At 36.5% G+C, this 20,338-nt stretch overlaps 1 protein-coding gene across 1 annotated transcript in view; it reads right to left on the bottom strand.

Annotated features, from left to right (window-relative positions):
- Positions 1 to 20,338, bottom strand: part of ggt5a (gamma-glutamyltransferase 5a) — a 36,131-nt gene that overhangs the window by 10,147 nt on the left and 5,646 nt on the right. The window contains exons 4-9 of the mRNA XM_056463352.1: positions 18,985 to 19,174; positions 6,908 to 7,068; positions 6,681 to 6,827; positions 2,092 to 2,222; positions 1,609 to 1,793; positions 1,428 to 1,519 (exon numbers count right to left, since the gene is read on the bottom strand). Coding sequence (XP_056319327.1) covers positions 1,428 to 1,519; positions 1,609 to 1,793; positions 2,092 to 2,222; positions 6,681 to 6,827; positions 6,908 to 7,068; positions 18,985 to 19,174 — 906 coding nt within the window. The remainder of the gene's footprint in view (positions 1 to 1,427; positions 1,520 to 1,608; positions 1,794 to 2,091; positions 2,223 to 6,680; positions 6,828 to 6,907; positions 7,069 to 18,984; positions 19,175 to 20,338) is intronic.

Raw genomic sequence — 20,338 nt, 5'->3', positions numbered from 1 at the left:
TCTATTATTTATTAAATTACTCATTTATTGTATTTTATTATTGTCTAAACCCACCCCACCCCACCCCTAAACCCAACCGTCACAGTAACATAAAAGCAGTAGTTGTACCGAGTATTATTTATGTAATCTATTAAATCACCCAATAAATTTTATTTTTTAACGCCTACTCCCACCCCAACCCTAAACCCAACCATCACAGTACTGTAAAAATCTTAATTATTGTTATACAGTGCCATAAAAAAATGCTGCTATATAAATGTGCATATCGCACTTCCGGCCGGCCGCATATCCATTCTAGACTTTACCGCTCCACCTTTTGGTACTCTTTTTTCATTATAGGTTCCCCCTTGCAAAGAGTAACCAAAAAGTGGTACAGTACAGTTTGCTTTTATGTACCCTTTGACAGTGGGAATGGCCATAAAACCGTACCGAACGGAACTGTACCGCACCGTATCACTCAGTGGAAATGGGCCAATTGTAACTGTACAAAGGTAAACCTTAAAAGTACAAAAGTGCACCCTAAAAGTACTAATGTCCACCTGTATGGTACAAAAATGTACCATATTTTTGTACAAAAGTGTACAAAAATATGGTATGAAAAGGTACTGCCCCAGTGACAGATTTTCTAACTTTATTTCTGTGTGTGTGTGTATGTATATATATAATATAATATAATAATATAATATAATATAATATAAATATATGTATATGTATATGTATATGTATATATATATATGTATATGTATATGTATATATATATATGTATATGTATATATATGTATATGTATATGTATATATATATATGTATATGTATATATATGTATATGTATATGTATATGAATATGTATATATGCCCCAGTGACAGATTTTCTAACTTTATTTCTGTGTGTGTGTGTATGTATGTATGTATATGTATATGTATATATATATATATATATATATATATATATATATATATATATATATATATATATATATATATATATATATATATATATATATATATATATATATATATATGTATATATATATATATATATATATATATATATATATATATATATATATATATATATATATATATATATATTATATATATATATATATTCAAGGGTTGTTTCAGAATCAGTATTAAGTTACATTTTAGGTTAAGGGCTGTTATAGTTATTCACTATTTATTGGTATTAAGTAGGTTTTCAACTACAAGTTTATATATATATATATATATATATATATATATATATATATATATATATATATAAACTTGTAGTTGATAACCTACTTAATACCAATAAATAGTGAATAACTAAAACAGCCCTCAACCTAAAAAGTAACTTAATACTGATTCTGAAACAACCCTTGAATTTCAGGAGCAGTACCTAACAGGAATTGCACAAAGGAGAAGTCATTCATGAAGATTTACTGACCAGCATGAATCTGATCAGTTTTTCCACAGAAGTCTGCAAGTTCATTATTGAGAAGGATGCCTGTTTTGGAGGAGAAAATCCTGGATCCAAATCTGAAACCGGACAGAAACACGGCCTAAATAATAAGCAACATCTCACTGAGTGTAGCACTTACTGTGTGAATATTATTAAGCGCACATACATGTGGTTGATGGTGCTGGTCACAGAAACAGCCATACCATCCTCAGCGAGCACAGACACATGAGTAGTGCCATGCGAGTCCAAATACGGGGTGACGTTATAGTAGCTGGCATCATAACTGTGGTCAGGGCTGATTTTTGCTCTCACTTTGTCGGCAAAATGCTTCTGAATGATCTCAACCGCCTCCTGTTGAAGCCACACAGAACGTGGAGGACGATGAACTAATGCATGACTCTATGTGTGCCGTAACCAGTGGGTTGCCAGCAATAATGGCAGTGTTGCAGTGCTGTACTTTACTGCCTGCAGTAATGATCGCCCAGAAAACAGCACTTAAGTCATTACAGCACATTACACCACTGCCTCCAGAGATCGTAATGACTGTAATGTTTCTGTTGAGTTCCCAAAGTACAGTCTGACCAATGGTATCCTTTCTAAACATATACACTTAATATGTAAAACAAACTACTTCCCATAGAGGGCCTACCGTTTGAGAGGCAAAGTTGGGATCTTTCATGAACTTTTTAAGGCCGTTGGCAAATTTACAGGTTTCTACGTAACGCTGGAATGTTAAGACCTTCTCGTCTCCCTCCAGAGATGCAGAACTTAGATTGAAACCTGAGAAACAGAGAGAAATTAATCACGGTTATAGTTTAAAATCAAAAGATTAGACAACTAGCTAATTTTCAATAAAAAGTAATAAAAAATATATAAAAATGTTGTTGTATAAAAACAAAAAATACATAAATATACACAACAGTTCTTTTGGCTCTCAAATCTGACACCTGTGCAATATTCTGTCAGTATTACAACTTATTCAGTCTATTTACCCCTGTTTAGGACTAAACTCAGTATAGCTTGTAAAAAATACTGTGGCTGTGGACCAAATAATGTCATTTGATACTGTTTTAGGCAAGAATGTAGTTATTTAGATTGCTAATATGCAGTTTATTTATAGTGCCTATTTAAAAATATGTGAATGATTTTGTAGATGCATGGGACTTCCAATGCTTGGGTAGCCTTTCATAGACACTTCTAGAGCAAATAGATTTGACCACAATGTTTGTGTTTTATTTTATTTTACAGCTTAATGTAATATATTATCCTAAATGAAAACTTTGTCATTATTGCTTTGACAGATTTACTTAGCATATGGATATAATGTTAAATGTTATTGTTCAATAAATAACATTTGATTTAAATTGCAGTGATATTTAATAAGAATGCTTTGTATTACAAACCGCAGCATTGGAGCAACAGGGATTAGTCAGTTGACTTTACATTGCCCCGCCATACAATGGTGACAGAGAACATGTAATAATCATAAACAAAAGGTAATAATAAACGTAAATAAATGTTTTTCTCAGCAGATATTTGAAACTGCAGCTAAACAAATCATTACAGAACAGGTTATTTAATCTCTACCTTTTGTATATGTATTGCTGTATTTAGTAATCTAGTAGTGGGTGATGCAGTGGTGCAGTAGGTAGTGCTGTCGCCTCACAGCATGAAGGTCGCTGGTTCAAGCCTCGGCTGGGCAAGTTGGCGTTTCTGTGTGGAGTTTGCATGTTCTCCCTGTGTTCGCGTGTGTTTCCTCCGGGTGCTCCGGTTTCCCCCACAGTCCAAAGACATGCGGTACAGGTGAATTGGGTAGGCTAAAATTGTCCGTAGTGTATGAGTGTGAATGAGTGTGTATGGATTTTTCCCAGAGATGGGTGGCAGCTGGAAGGGCATCCACTGCGTAAAACATATGCTGGATAAGTTGGTGGTTCATTCCGCTGTGGCAACCCCAGATTACTAAAGGGACTAAGCCGAAAAGAAAATGAATGAATAGTCTAGTAGTGTTTGCGTTGATTTGGCTTTTATAGGGTTAATTTTAGTGAATACCTGGATGCAGCAGATAAACACAAAAGAACTATGTGAAAATGAAACACCAGTGAAGAAACTCGACACAGAGGAACATAAACACCTACTGCCAGCTAGTGTTTCAGCAGTGTTATTGCAGAGCAACAGAAACAGAACACGGAAGTTTGAATGCACGGCTACGCACATTGCATACGCCGTGGGTCACGAGGATCACTTGACGCAGAAGTATAAACCAGGCTTAAGACATTACAATACTCAGTTTACACTATGCAAGGGAATAATTCAAATCTACTTTGAATTAACTAAAGTGAAGTTTTAAAATTAGCAATGGCTTTTGCTGTTTAGACAGTCAGCTGCTGTATATGAATACATGGTTTTTGACACGCGTTTGATTAGATTTTATATATATATATATATATATATAAAGCTGTCGAACTGTTGTATAAACTCAACATCCCACAAGTAGCATTGCAGTATTGCTGTACAGTATATCAGCACTTGCTGTGCAATGTGCACACATCACAGCAGTGCTGATATACAGCCATAACACAGCGCTAAAGATGGGATATTGCTCATGTACAGTGTTGGGGGAAGTTACTTTTGAAAGTAATGCATTACAATATAGAGTTACTCCCAAATAAGGTAACTAGTTGCACTACTTAGTTAATTTTTATAATAAGTAATGGTTTACATTACTTCTGACCTGGCTGAGGCTTGATCTCTTTCAGGACTTGCAGGTTTTTTCTTCTTTTTTTTTTAATATAGGAGCTCTGCAATGAACAACACACTGTATAAACTTAATTTACCTTTAAAAAAACAAATAAAAAATAAATGTAGGATAATTTTATTTCTCCAGAAGATCACTGTCCATTCAGATAATCCTCTTTTCTTTTTCTTCCATGTGTTTAAAATAATGACAATTTTCCATCACAGAAATGTAAGGCTCTACAGTCTTCATTTCTGTCTGTTCCTGCATTCTCTCATTGCATGTGGGATTCAACATGACTATGTTCATTTTAATTCAACAATTTCTTTTTTAAAAGCAAATTAACTAAACTAAAAAGTAATTTGCGTTACATTTTTAAAAAAGTAACTCAAAAATTATGACTTAATTTTGAAAAGTAATGCGTTACTTTACTCGTTACTTGGAATATTATTATGTATTACTATGTAATATTATTATGTAACTTGTGTAATTTGTAATGCGTTACCCCCGACACTGCTCATATATATATACAATAAAATTTGTTGCAAACAAAGTAGCTTGGCCTCATACGTGACATCATCAGCATTAAGCAGGAGAGAAAGAACACGATTGGAGTTCTGCATGCAGTCCAGCAGTAAAGGCAAGAGAATGCATCTCTTAATTAGAGAATGAATATTTTATTAACAGCAGTGCATAATCTAATTTTATTGAAACAATTATTTATTATACTCTTTGTGCATAATCTAATGTGCATGAAGAAAGTTGAAGAAAGTTAAAAGCCAGTAATCACTGGCATCCATACTAGACAAACACTATGGGAATCAATGGTTACAGAATTCCAGCTTTCTTCAAAACGTTTTTTTTTTCCATGTTCAACAGAATATAGAAACGTATAAAGGTTTGGAACAAGTGATGAGAGTTTAACTGATGACAGAATGTTTTGGTGAAAAGTACCTTTAATAAAATATAAAAAAAAAACTCTACACAAAATGTATCATTATTTCCTCTTAAATATGATGCAAAACTTATGCCTTTACAACTGAAATGTTTCAAATGAGCAGCAAACTGGCACATTTAAATGGTTTTTCTAGAATCATGTGACAGTGACAACATTTACATGGATATCAATAATGGAATTATTCACCTTAATCTGAATAAGACAATAATATGATTAAGGTGTTTACATGAGTTGCTTATTGAATGTTCCTTTCATGATCCCGTTTTATATGTTATAGTGCATGATTCGAATAATGTTTCATTCCTAATTAGTCAACTTTAACTGCAAGTTGGCACTTTCACTTTCATTCAGGAACATTTCATGCAAGCCCCCATGACAAACGAGATACTGGATGCAAGTATAAACAAGTGTGTCGTTTTAATCGAATTTGACACTGCACGCTGTATGGGAAAAAACCTTCGCATTTCGCGATGCAGGTGTCTGTGGTCCCTCACTGACTCGATAGGTGCCGAGAATAGTGTCAAACAGCCATGTGTGTATAGTAGTGATGCGTGGATGGCGGTTATAACCGCGGACGCTGCGGATAATTCACGGGTCGGATGGGCGGGTAATAAAAAAAATACATTATGATTAATTGCGGGTGGGTTGCGGGTGGATGTAGCGGGACATGGCAGTGGACCAGCGAAAAAGCATAGAGTGGGTTTTGCAGAATGGGAAGATGAGACGCCCAAAATAATGGATGAAGTGTAAGTCAGTGCAGCTGGCCACGTTTTGGAGGCTAGGCGGAATCGCCCGAATCCAGGAACAGTAGATGCTATTCTGTTTTTGCAAAGTGCGAACAAAAAGGCCAACACAACATAGCTGCAGATTAGGCTGAAGCGGCACCCTTTTTGTTATCTTGTTCCTGTATCTGTAAAAGATACAATGTCTTATTTTTACTTTCTGTATCTATTTGAAAATGAAGAAAATGTTGTCTAAAGACAAACTTTTGCATTTATAAATAAATGTTCATTTAAAAACGTTTACGATTAACGTAGTATTTTACTATCAGATATGAGCAGATTAAAACTCACTGAATCCGCCCCCGTCCTCGCTGTCGTACGCACAATCACACCTCCGTCTCTCGTTTTTGCTTTCAGTATGAGGGCGACATGATCATCTTTTGCCTAGACTAGAGCTTCAGTTCAGTTTGCTCCGGCCCTGACGGTGACCTATCATGCCTAAAACAAAGAATTTAATTATTAAAGTGACGATCGGGTGCGGATCGGGTGCGGATATATATATCAGATAAAAAATATGTGCGGGCGGGTGGCGGGTGGATGATTAGTATGAAGCCGCGGATTCGGGTGTCATTTCAGGATGTATTTTTCATCTCATAAATTTAACAATGCTAAGCGACTTCTCACAAAAACATGGCATGTTATACCAACCCTATAGTTTTAAATGGTAGTCCACATGGTTATGGCATTCATATCTGAAGCACAAATGATCCAGGATTCAAGTAAGGATAAGCAACTACTATTAAATAAAAATATTTTTTTCCCACCTAGCATGGTGTTGAGTACGAAGCTAAGTATCGCTCCTCCTGCTGGCGGTGGAGGAAAGTACATGTCATAGTCTCCCAGATTCACTTCCCAGGCATCGGATTCAGATGCCCTGAATGAATTTAGGTCCTCCAGAGAAACCGTTCCTCCTAAAAACAACACAAACTGTGATTTATTTACATCTACAGGCTTTTTTTATTCAGAAATGTGGAGTGATGTTTTAAATCACCTGCTGCCTGTATGTCACTGACAAGGTCTCTGGCGATGTCACCAGTGTATAAAGCGTCTGCTCCGTGCTTCGCGATGATCTCAAGCGTATCTGCTAGTTTGTTAAATTTCACCATGTCCCCCTCTTTCAGAAGCTCTCCTTTTTCATTCTGGAATAACTGGCTGTAAAACAAACACATTGTAGATCTAAATTAAAGAGCAATATGCGATTTCAGAAACATTTCCATATTTTTCAGTAGTTTTTGAGTAAAAGAGAAGTCTCTAAGCATATTAAAAGTTACAAATATGCTGAAGCACTGCATAAAAATACCTTAAATAAGGTATTTGAGAAAACACTACTCCCCACTCCCCACAATGGTTTTCCTGCATCCCCATACACACACAACATATCTACAGTTTGTTCCTATATTAAACAAATAAAACAGCCAGCCTCACGTTATTTATCTTATTTACATGACAAAATTGAACCAGCACCATGCTTTTAAGAATAGTGCTGCACTTTCCATTAGTGTGTGATCCTTCTTATGTGACATTATCACAACAGCGCATTTAGCCAAATTTGTTTGAACTTGGCTATGTGCATTGTATCATTCGCTAAACCTCTAAAGACCTCAGAATACTTCAAATGAACCTCTATTTGATTCTTTATTTGAGGGCAAAAAGAACATTGATCTTGTGACGGTTGTCATTTAGGTTTTTCCTTATTATGGTATGAGCGATTGTGTGATTGGATGACAGCTGTCAGCTGATTCAATGCTATTTAGAGCGCCTTGGTTGGCTCTTTCGAGCTCTCTCTCATTCAATCCTGGTCACGCAGTCAGCATACAGGTGATTCCGGGTCACGGGGTAATGCTGACTGTGTGTTTGTAAGAGAGCGCGCTGCGTAGGGATTTACTTGTCCGTTTTTTGTAAAATAATATGAGTTTTCGTACTAGTTGGTCTTATTCCGAGGGAGTGGCAGAGTTCCTTGAAGTTAGGCGCGACATTAAAAGTGCGATTGTATGCTTGTGTTTTGATGCGGACGTTAGTGCAGCGACATTTATGAAAGGGAGAGTTTATTATTTTTTGGCGGAGGTTTTGTTTACGATGCGTGGTGAACGTATCATGCGTTCAGGTTTGTTTGTGGAGTGAGGAGCGTGTTTATTTTTATTTTTGGCGCTCGAGCTGCCTAATTGTTTTGGGGTTTCCGTTTTTCTCTTTTTGTTTGAATGTTTGATCACTGTTGTGATCGCGATTTGTTTGTTGCAGTATGTCTGGGCCCAGTAGCATCAACGGGTGATCGGGTAAGGAAATGTTTTTTTCTCTTGTTTGATTATGATGTTTTGCTAATTTGTAAATGTGTATCTAGGTATGTCTAAAAGATTGAGTACAAACAGAGAGACAATTCAAGAGTGCATCGAGTTCACAATTGCTTCAACGTGCACAATTGGAAAATCTACTTTAGAGTATACAAACTGAGAGACATTTCAAGAGTGCATCGAGTTCACAATTGCTTCAGCGTGCACAAATGAAAAATCTACTTTAGCGTATACAAACTGAGAGACATTTCAAGAGTGCATCGAGTTCACAATTGTTTCAGCGTGCACATATGAATAATCTACTTTAGCGTATACAAACAGAGAGACAATTCAAGAGTGCATCGAGTTCACAATTGCTTCAACGTGCACAATTGGAAAATCTACTTTAGCGTATACAAACTGAGAGACATTTCAAGAGTGCATCGAGTTCACAATTGCTTCAGCGTGCACAAATGAAAAATCTACTTTAGCGTATACAAACTGAGAGACATTTCAAGAGTGCATCGAGTTCACAATTGTTTCAGCGTGCACATATGAAAAATCTACTTTAGCGTATACAAACTGAGAGACATTTCAAGAGTGCATTCAGTTAAAAAGTGTATAATTGAGTTCTATAAGTTCGTTAATGTGTGATGAGTTTGGTCTTGAAATATTATTATTTTTAGTTTGTGGGTAAATTTGATTTAATATTGATTTTTGTATATTTAGAAATGGTTTATTTTTATATCTTTATGGTTTGTTGATTCATCACCCGTTGATTGTCTTTGTAAAAAGGTAGTTAATAGGTATTGTGCCTGGGCCTGGAAATTTAAGATGTTTGGTTTATTCTCATGAGTTAAACTAAAATGTGTTGAAGTTAAAGCTTGTTGTTTTGTTTAATATATTGTTTTGTTTGTTTGATTGAATATTTGATTTGGTTTACCTGATTAAACCATGCATTTGTTGAAGCTCAATTTTTTTTTTTTATTCAAGTGAATTATTTGAGTAACTGTAGTGGGGTTTTTTTCTAACCCCTGGCGCCCAACCCACTTTAGTAGCCAAATACCGCTACAGACTGGCGCCCAACGTGGGGCCCTGAGATATGCTAAATATTTAGTGTTTTTTGTAATTGTGTTCGATAATGGAAGCTGATAACTTTCTTATTAATTTTCCTGATGCAGCAGAAGGTAGTTGTGAGGGTCCATCTCATAACAGTCCTGTTACTCCACAGAATGACCGATCATTATTAGATGAGGATACTGGGATGGAACAGCCATTTCTTGGGGCTCCAATCCTCTCTTCTGAAAATCGGACGGATGATTTAGCAGTTTTTTCGCAAGCAATTGATTCTCTTAAAAGCGTATTTGTAGATACTGTAGCCTGGCAGAAAAAATGGCTCCAGGACAGTACTAAACTTAGTACTCATGAAGTTCCTAAGAAAACGTTAACTGTGGTTGAAAAAGCACATTCTGAATTTTTAGATGTTCTTTCTGAACGTATAAAAGAGTTTACTAAACATATAATTGAAGCTATACAGTGGAACTCGAAACAGACACACAATGAATTTAAGGCAATGTTTGATGAGGCTAACTCTTCAATGTTTTCTTCTTTCAAGAGAGCTTTGGAAGAATCTAGAGTAGGAGAAAAAACATTACAAGAAGAAGTATGCAGCTTGAGGAAGGAACTACTTGCCATGCAATCTTCACTTGATTCTTTTATGCAGCAGAGGATATCACTTGACACCAAAATAGATGAAAAGGTTGATGTTTCCATTTCTCAGGTATGTCCAAATACATCTTCACATGTTGACTCGAGTGAGTCCATTAGTCAGCCTGCTCTTTCAAATTTGGCTTGTGGGCGTATTTTGCCTATTAAAATGGTATTTCCAACATTTGGAGGAGTAAATGATGAGTCTGATCCTGTTATTTACTTGGAGAGATGTAATGACTTTTTAGCTCTCAGGCCAATGTCAAATAGTGAGATACTTGCCACCATGCGTAGTGTTCTGCATTCCTCAGCCCGAGATTGGTGGGAGACAGTGAGATTTAAAATTAATTCTTGGGAAAATTTTCAGAAGGCTTTTTTGGCTGTTTTCCTCCCAGAGGATTATCAGGATGTACTAGAAGAAAAAGTGCGTAATCGATTGCAAGGGACAAATGAAAGTGTTCGAGACTTTGCCTTTTCATTTCAAGCTTTATTTAAGCGTTGGAAAAAAGAAGCTAATGAAAGTGAAGTTTTGAAAGCTCTTTTAAAAGCTATGAATCCTTGTTATGCTAGTCAACTTCGTGGCCGTGCACAGACTGTTGAAGAACTTGTACGATTAGGAACACAATTAGAGAGGGATTATGATCATCAAATAAAGTACAATCAGTTACAGTTGCCTAGAAGTTCTTATCTTGACCAGCATTTACAGCCTAAAAAATCAAAAGGGTTGGAGATAAAATCGAACTTACCTTCAGAACATAGTCTAACAAGTCTGCTTTGTTGGCGATGTCACGAAAATCATTCCCCAGGTTCTTGTTCTAAATTTAAGGCTGTTCTAAGTGGAAAACAATCTGGTGGACAATTTCAAGGAACTAAAGAGTTCCAACCTCAAAATCAGCAGCGAGGTATGTTGTCTGCTTATGATACTCAACGCTTTGTAAAAAAGGATGTGTCATCTGGTAGGAAGCTGGATAGGAGAGATGGTATAAAAATTCTTCGTCAGTTGGTTATTCCTATGATGGTTCGGAGCTGTAGTGGTAAAGCACTTGTTGATACAGGAGCTACCTATACATTACTCCATGTTGATTTATGGAATAAGATTAAAGAATCCAATGAACAACTAGATGTCTGGCATGAGGGACCACTTTATCTAGCTAATGGTGATGCTACTGTTCCACTTGGCCAGAAAGTACTTGACTTCTATTTGCAGGATTTACATTTTCAAGTTCCAACTGTAGTTCTGCCAGCTCAGAACCTTGTGTATTCAATGGTTCTGGGTTTAGATTTTATATCATTGACTGGGTTGCAACTGAACATTAAAGACCAATTGTACAGTTTTTCAGATGATCCACAAGGTCGTGTTTTCCCTTTCCAACCACCTATTACACCAGGAGACTCTTGGAAGTATTGTAAACCACCTGGTAACTATAATCCATCTGCTTCATTGTATTCTGCTATACCTCCTATTCAGTTTGTATGGACAGCAAGCGAATGTGTGGATAAGAGTGAAGTGGGAGAGTCTGGTTTAGGATTGATAGAGCTTTTACAAAGTAAAATCAAGGAGAGCAATCTTTCAGAAAGAGAGTCTCATGTTCTGTTTACTCTTTTGTATGACCATCCTGAAGTATGTACTCCTAATCTAGGTAGAACCCATCTTGTCCAGCATAAGATTGCAGTTTCGACAGATGTTGTTGTGGCTCAAAAACCATACAGACTACCCATACACAAAAAGGAGATTGTTAAAGAGCAAATTGATGATATGCTTAATCGAGATATCATCCAGCCATCTCATTCGCCCTGGGCATCTCCTATTGTGTTAGTTCCTAAAAAAGAAGGAGGGCAGAGATTTTGTGTTGATTATCGCAAACTAAATGCAGTCAGTGAAAGCGATGCATTTCCTCTTCCCACAGTGAATGAGATCCTGGAGTCTCTTTCTGGTGCAGGGATATTTAGTACTTTGGACTTAAATAGTGGATATTGGCAGGTGTCCATGGACCCAGATAGTATGGCCAAGACCGCTTTTGTTTCACCTTTTGGCCTATATGAGTTTAAGGTGTTACCTTTTGGCCTGAAAAATGCACCGGCCACATTTCAAAGGCTTATGAATAGAGTCTTGGCTGACTATTTGGGGCAGTGTTGTTTAGTCTATCTAGATGACATCGTCATCTATTCAGCCAATTTTCACCAACATGTCTTGGACCTCCAGAAAGTTCTGAGATGTTTGCAGAGAGCAGGACTAACTCTTAAACTTCAGAAATGTCATTTCTGTTTAACAGAAATCAAGTTTCTTGGACATATTGTGACTACTGATGGTGTAATGGCAGACCCTGCTAAAACAGAAGCTATTCAGACTTTTCCGGTCCCAACAAATCTAAAGGAACTCCAACGGTTTCTGGGAATGAGTGGTTGGTACCATAGATATGTTCCTAATTTTTCAGATATTGCAGAACCACTAAATGCTCTAAAGCGAAAAGGAGTTCGTTTTCAGTGGACCGCTGAGTGCCAAGTCGCATTTGACTGTCTCAAAAGGTATCTTTCCTCACCACCTGTACTTGGACACCCTAATCACGCCCATACATTTGTAGTTTATACGGATGCCAGTTCAACCGGCTTAGGTGCGGTTCTTGCTCAACGACCCTCCACTTTTGGGGCATCTGAGGAGGTGTTGGCATATGCTAGCCGTACTTTGACCACAGCAGAGAAAAACTACTCAACAACTGAACGGGAGTGTTTAGCAGTGGTTTGGGCGGTAGAAAGGTGGCGGCATTATTTGGAGGGAAAATCTTTCATTGTAGTCACTGATCATGCCTCCCTCCTTTGGGTGTTCAACACTACAAAAACCAATTCCCGACTAATTCGCTGGGCTTTGAGATTACAAGAGTTTGAGTTCATTTTGGAGTATCGTAGGGGGAAACTTAATAGCGCCCCAGACGCTTTGTCTCGGATCGACATTTCTGATTCTCTTCCAATGGTAGCTTCCTATGTTCCTAAGCAAAGTACAGAAAGTATAGTGTCGCTGTTTCCTCTCTGTGATGAGGATATCTGGATTGCACAGCAACAAGATGTAGAAATCCAAAGGATATATCAGAGTGTAGCAGAAGGTAAACCGAGTGATGTGGGATCTGGGTCTGAGTTTGTCATTTTAGAGGATAAGGTCTATAGGAAGGTGTTTAATCCTACAAGGGGAACCCATTTTCAGATTTATGTTCCACAGACTCTCCGACAAGTTTTGTTGGAGGCATATCACTCCAATCCATTGAGTGGACATTTTGGGCGTTATAAAACACAAAAAAGGTTAATGCAAGTTGCTTTTTGGCCAAATATGTGGAGAGATGTATCTGACTTTGTGAAGAACTGTACTAATTGTCAACAGAATAAACCAGAGTGTCGTAAGCCTGCTGGAAAACTTCAGCAAACTGAAGTGCAGGAGCCCTGGGAAATGCTTGGGGTGGACCTTATGGGGCCACTTCCTCGTAGTACCCTGGGTAACACTCAGTTGTTAGTTGTTGTGGACTATTACAGTCATTGGGTTGAGTTGTTCCCTCTTCGCAAAGCTACTGCTGGAATAATTGCCCAGACACTTAGAAAGGAAGTACTGACTCGATGGGGTGTTCCGAAGTTTCTGCTGTCAGACAGGGGACCTCAATTTACATCTGAGGTTTTGAGAGATCTGTGTAGCAGATGGGGAGTGGTACAAAAATTAACAACAGCATATCATCCCCAAACTAATTTTACGGAACGTGTGAATCAAGTAATTAAAGTCATGATCTCATCTTACGTATTTGGTGAGCATAATCGGTGGGATCATTACTTGCCAGAGTTGAGATATGCCATTAACTCTGCCGTTCAGGAGAGTACTGGATACTCTCCAGCAGAGTTATTATTGCACAGAAATCTGAGAGGACCTTTTGAACTTGTGTTAGAGCCTCACCAGACTGGTCTTAGGGTTCTTAAAGACTTGCAGGAAGTGGTAAAAAGAAATGTGCATCGGGCTAAGGAAAAACAGAAGCGGTTGTATGACGCAAGACGAAGAGATGTGCATTTCACAAGAAATGATAGAGTTTGGATGAAAGCTCATCCTCTTTCTAAGGCTTCTCAAGCATTTGCAGCTAAATTCGCAGCTAGATGGATTGGGCCTTATAGAATTGTGGAAAAGCTTGGTCCGGTGAACTATCGGATTGTTCGGGAGGATAATGGGGAAGATTTGCGAACAGTGCATGTGTGCAATTTAAAACCCGCATTTCCCTCCGCAGAGGAATTAGATCGTAGAGAGAGAGAAAAGGTCTTGAAGATTTTTGTTGAAGAGTCCGAAGATGAGGAATTTCTCGGATTTGAATAGTCCTGAGATCCAGTGATCACTTGTCTGATTTCCATATGTATAGGTCAGATTATTTGGTGAGTAGAGTTTTTAGTGTGGAAAGCTGTTGAATGTCTTTTATTGCTGCATAAATTTTAGGTCTTCTAAGGAAGATCTAAGGATTCCTTGTAAGTAGGTTTAGATCACAGCCTTCAACTTTGACTGATCTTTTCCATGGGGGGGAGAGTGTGACGGTTGTCATTTAGGTTTTTCCTTATTATGGTATGAGCGATTGTGTGATTGGATGACAGCTGTCAGCTGATTCAATGCTATTTAGAGCGCCTTGGTTGGCTCTTTCGAGCTCTCTCTCATTCAATCCTGGTCACGCAGTCAGCATACAGGTGATTCCGGGTCACGGGGTAATGCTGACTGTGTGTTTGTAAGAGAGCGCGCTGCGTAGGGATTTACTTGTCCGTTTTTTGTAAAATAATATGAGTTTTCGTACTAGTTGGTCTTATTCCGAGGGAGTGGCAGAGTTCCTTGAAGTTAGGCGCGACATTAAAAGTGCGATTGTATGCTTGTGTTTTGATGCGGACGTTAGTGCAGCGACATTTATGAAAGGGAGAGTTTATTATTTTTTGGCGGAGGTTTTGTTTACGATGCGTGGTGAACGTATCATGCGTTCAGGTTTGTTTGTGGAGTGAGGAGCGTGTTTATTTTTATTTTTGGCGCTCGAGCTGCCTAATTGTTTTGGGGTTTCCGTTTTTCTCTTTTTGTTTGAATGTTTGATCACTGTTGTGATCGCGATTTGTTTGTTGCAGTATGTCTGGGCCCAGTAGCATCAACGGGTGATCGGGTAAGGAAATGTTTTTTTCTCTTGTTTGATTATGATGTTTTGCTAATTTGTAAATGCGTATCTAGGTATGTCTAAAAGATTGAGTACAAACAGAGAGACAATTCAAGAGTGCATCGAGTTCACAATTGCTTCAACGTGCACAATTGGAAAATCTACTTTAGAGTATACAAACTGAGAGACATTTCAAGAGTGCATCGAGTTCACAATTGCTTCAGCGTGCACAAATGAAAAATCTACTTTAGCGTATACAAACTGAGAGACATTTCAAGAGTGCATCGAGTTCACAATTGTTTCAGCGTGCACATATGAAAAATCTACTTTAGCGTATACAAACAGAGAGACAATTCAAGAGTGCATCGAGTTCACAATTGCTTCAACGTGCACAATTGGAAAATCTACTTTAGCGTATACAAACTGAGAGACATTTCAAGAGTGCATCGAGTTCACAATTGCTTCAGCGTGCACAAATGAAAAATCTACTTTAGCGTATACAAACTGAGAGACATTTCAAGAGTGCATCGAGTTCACAATTGTTTCAGCGTGCACATATGAAAAATCTACTTTAGCGTATACAAACTGAGAGACATTTCAAGAGTGCATTCAGTTAAAAAGTGTATAATTGAGTTCTATAAGTTCGTTAATGTGTGATGAGTTTGGTCTTGAAATATTATTATTTTTAGTTTGTGGGTAAATTTGATTTAATATTGATTTTTGTATATTTAGAAATGGTTTATTTTTATATCTTTATGGTTTGTTGATTCATCACCCGTTGATTGTCTTTGTAAAAAGGTAGTTAATAGGTATTGTGCCTGGGCCTGGAAATTTAAGATGTTTGGTTTATTCTCATGAGTTAAACTAAAATGTGTTGAAGTTAAAGCTTGTTGTTTTGTTTAATATATTGTTTTGTTTGTTTGATTGAATATTTGATTTGGTTTACCTGATTAAACCATGCATTTGTTGAAGCTCAATTTTTTTTTTTTATTCAAGTGAATTATTTGAGTAACTGTAGTGGGGTTTTTTTCTAACCCCTGGCGCCCAACCCACTTTAGTAGCCAAATACCGCTACAATCTAGCATCACATTAGGATTAGCATCTTTCCATCAAAGTGTTCAAATAGCCATCAAACACGTGTTTTCTTTTTTTTTTTCTTTTTTTTTTTTACCTGGGAATAATATTTCTAAAGGAGCTGTTAACATGGAATTGAACCAGATTTTGGTAAAAACCCAAACAATACCAACATAAAAATATAACAAAATATAACAATAACAATGGAATGACACAAAAAGAAAGTTCTGAAATACTGAAACATATTTAATACTTTATATAAAGGCTTTTTCATGATGGCTTCTTAAAGACACCTCTCATATGGAGATTGAAGTCACATGCATTGCTCTAGTGTGATTTTTTTTCACAGACTTCAACAGAGTGTAAATATCTTGATGGTTCTGTGGGTTTTGTCTATCAAATCTGATCTTTATTTTGTATTTTTATAGGGTTCGAGTCAGGGGATTGGCTGGGACATTCTACAGCTTGATTTTGTTTTTCTGAAAGCATTTGAGAGGTTACCTGGCTGTGTTTTGGATCATTGTCTTGATGAAAAGTCCACCTTGGTGTCATCTTCATCACCCTGCTAATGTAGTTGTTGGACTGAAGCAGCTGATATTAATTTACAATGAGGAAGAGCAGAGGGTTGCTGAAGAACGACTGAGAGATTTCAGCTGCTGTCTGAGCTTTTACTGCCCTTCTACACCTCCCTTTCTTCATGTGTTCAATACTTTTTTTCCTTTGTCATTTCATTTTATTACACATAACTTCATTTGTTAACTAATTAATATTGTTTTCTTTGCATATATGGATTTCATTGGTTGTTCCCAACATCTGGTGAAAATTTCACGTCAACAGCACTTTTAGAAATATGTTTTCTGAAAAAAATGGTGACGTGTTGAATACTTATTTCCCCAACGGTCAATAGAATTTATTGCTCTTAACCTCTCAGTAACTCGTCTTTATATAGATGGCATTAAATTGTCAAAAATGAAAGCTCTGTAATTTTATGGTGGACACAACAGCGCAGTAAGACTACAAATCTAATTGATTAAACAAATAATCATTTAAATCAATATAAATACAACATAAATAAATACATTCTATTTTCACAAATATATTTTAGCATGATTCTTATAATGCTATTGCTAAAGCCTTTTTAACAAAGTTTTGTTCATGTACAGTCCTTTATGTCTAAAATATGATGCAGTTGGTTTTATAGGGTTAAAAAGAATTTAAGATTTGTAATATTGTGTGTTTTCACAGCAAACAAGTACAAGAAATGTGACAAATATTGATGCACATTTTGAGAAAAGACACCATAGAATCAGAAAACAATAATTTGACGTAGCAAGCAGTCTGAAACATTGCCTTTAATGACTTTTCAAATAACCTTTCAGCCACAACGAAAGAAGCTGATGTTCCAAATCTGTGATTTCTAAAATACCTAATCTTTAAAATGGCTCTAATTCATTTAAGTCCCCCAAAACTCTGGTCGTCCACAAAAGACAAATGCATAAGAGGACACAATACTGTGGACAATTTCTGCAGACAATCAGCCAGAATTTTTTTCGAGTTCAGAGCATGATGTGAGGACAAACTGGACAAAAATGAACTTTAGAGATCAAATCCAGTTTAATTAATTTGATTCTTATAAAAAGAATATTCCTTTTAGCCAAACAAATTAATGACAAAAATCTTGGTGACAAATTTACAGCTAAGAAACGCATTACAGACACTGGTAGAGAAGCTGCTCAAGATTTCTGATGTCTGTGAGAGAGTGATAAAAATCTCAGGCCAAAGTTGGGGCCTGTACACAAGCTACTTATTTTGACTGCTGTAACCTTTTTACAGCAGAACTTTAGATGTACAATTGAAGTCAGAATTATTAACCCTCCTGAATGATTAGCCTACTGTTTGTATTTTTCCCCAATTGTGGTTTAATGGAAAGAAGATTTTTTCAGCATATTTCTAAACATAATAGTTATAATAACTATTTTAATAACTATAGTTAAATAAGTAATTATTTTAATAATTGTAGTTTGTCCTGTAGACAATCGAAAAAAAAAAAAAAAAAAATATATATATATATATATATATATATATATATATATATATATATAGCTAAAAGGGGCTAATAATATTAACATTAAAAAAAAAAATTAATTACAAACTGCTTTTATTTTAAACAGAATAAAACAAATGAGACTTTCTCCAGAAGAAAAAACATTATAGGAAAGACTTTGAAAAATTCCTGAATCTGTTAAACATCATTTGGTAAATATTTGAAAAATAAAAAAAGAAATTTGCAGGAGGACGAATAATTTTGAATTCAACTGCTTTTTCTGCTGAATTATAATTTTGAGCACCATATTATTCAGAGAAAATAAAGGATTTTTGTTGAAGTGCCTTGGTTATTTTGTAAAACACTGCTCTAATAGCATGATATATCCACAACTAAACTTCAAAACACTCTAGATGTAGCTGAAGCCTGAAAGAATTTGGGTCATGTTGACGTTGTTGAGAAAATGATGTTTTCTGTGCTGCAAAAGCACTTGCTTCTAACTTAGGACTCTAACTGATGCGGTAAAAACAACACTCTTGTTTCGCATCACTGTGTTTACAAGTGCTGAGGAAGCATCTGGAACTGATATTCAGATATAGTAATGAGAGTTTTCCGATACGTGCTGTCAGCGGTAATCACAACAAACTGGGCCATCTAACCAATCACAGCAGAGTAAAGACTAGAATGAAGCATTTCAAAGCTTTTTAACTCCAGATTCGTGTAAACCATCTCTGACAAAATTAAATAATCTTTAAAATAGCATATTAGAGCACTTCAAAAAGTTGTTTTTGCCAACAGAAAAAAATATGAGCTTAAAAGTAACAACACGCCTTACCGTAGTGGTGATTCTGGCTTCTCCTTTAAGACAAGTGGCAAAAACCGAGAGAGCATATAAGGAATGCGAATGCCTTCTCTAGCCATCTTGATCGTGGGCTGAAATAAACTGGCCCAAGGGAGACGTCCATATAGTCTGTGTGCTCGCTCATAGCCACGAATATCTCCTGGGACACCTATCCAATGGGCACCTATAGAGAGAGAGAATCTATAGTTATCTTATGGGCGATAAGTACTTAATAGACTATAGCAATTTGTTTGGTGTAATTATTTACAAAGAAACTAGTTCCTTTAAATTAGTTTTCTGCTAAAACTGTGAAGTATGTAGATTTAATTTTCAGATAATTGATTTAATTTATTTGTTTAAATCAATTTAGAGAAACAGATTAATTGTATTTTTTGATATACAAATAATTTTTGCAGAAAAATTATATTTTTCAACTATAAAAGATTACGGTTAATTGGGAAGATTGCACATGCTTAAGTAATGCTTAAGTGAGTAAGTAATTTATAAAAAAAAAAAAAACAATATATAAATTCAGAAAAGCAGAATAATTGTGTGCAAATTTGCTGTACACTACATGACAAAGGTCTGTCACTTATCCAAGTTTTAGGAACAACAAATAATAACTATGACTTCTAGTTGATCATTTGGTATCAGAAGTGGCTTATATAAAAGTCAAAGACCTCTAGATTACACTTATTTTACCAAAATAAAATATGATCATGCCTTGATTTTTAATGATTTAATTAGTACATTAAGGTCTGACTTTGCTTAGACAAAAGTCTTGTTGTCCCTTAACAGAAATATATAAAATATACAATCATGGTGCAGTGGAAAAAGAATTAATATTGTGTCTGACTCCCATGAGCTTGGAAGACTGCATCCACACATCTCTGCAATGACTCAAATAACTTACTAATAAAGTCAGCTGGAATGCAAAGAAAGCGTTGTCGCAGGACTCCCAGTTCATTAAGATTCTTTGGATTCATATTCAGTGCCTCCTCCTTCATTTTACCTCAGACATGCACTATAATGTTCTTGTCTGATGACTGGGCTGGTCAATTCTGGAGCACCTTGACCTTCTTTGCTTTCAGGAACTTTGATGTGGAGGCTGAAGTATGAGAAGGAGCGCTATCCTGCTGAAGAATTTGCCCTCTTCTGTGGTTTGTAATGTAATGGGCAGCACAAATGTCTAGATACCTCAGGGTGTTGATGTTGCCATCCACTCTGCAGATCTCTCGCACGCCCCCATACTGAATGTAACCCCAAACCATGATTTTTTCCTTCACCAAACTTGACAGATTTTTTGTGAGATTCTTTGCTCCATCCTGGTTCCAATAGGTCTTCTGCA

The sequence above is a fragment of the Danio aesculapii genome, chromosome 8, assembly GCF_903798145.1.
Source record: "Danio aesculapii chromosome 8, fDanAes4.1, whole genome shotgun sequence".
In the NCBI taxonomy this organism is placed as follows: domain Eukaryota; kingdom Metazoa; phylum Chordata; class Actinopteri; order Cypriniformes; family Danionidae; genus Danio; species Danio aesculapii.
This window is presented reverse-complemented; position numbering and strand designations above follow the sequence as displayed.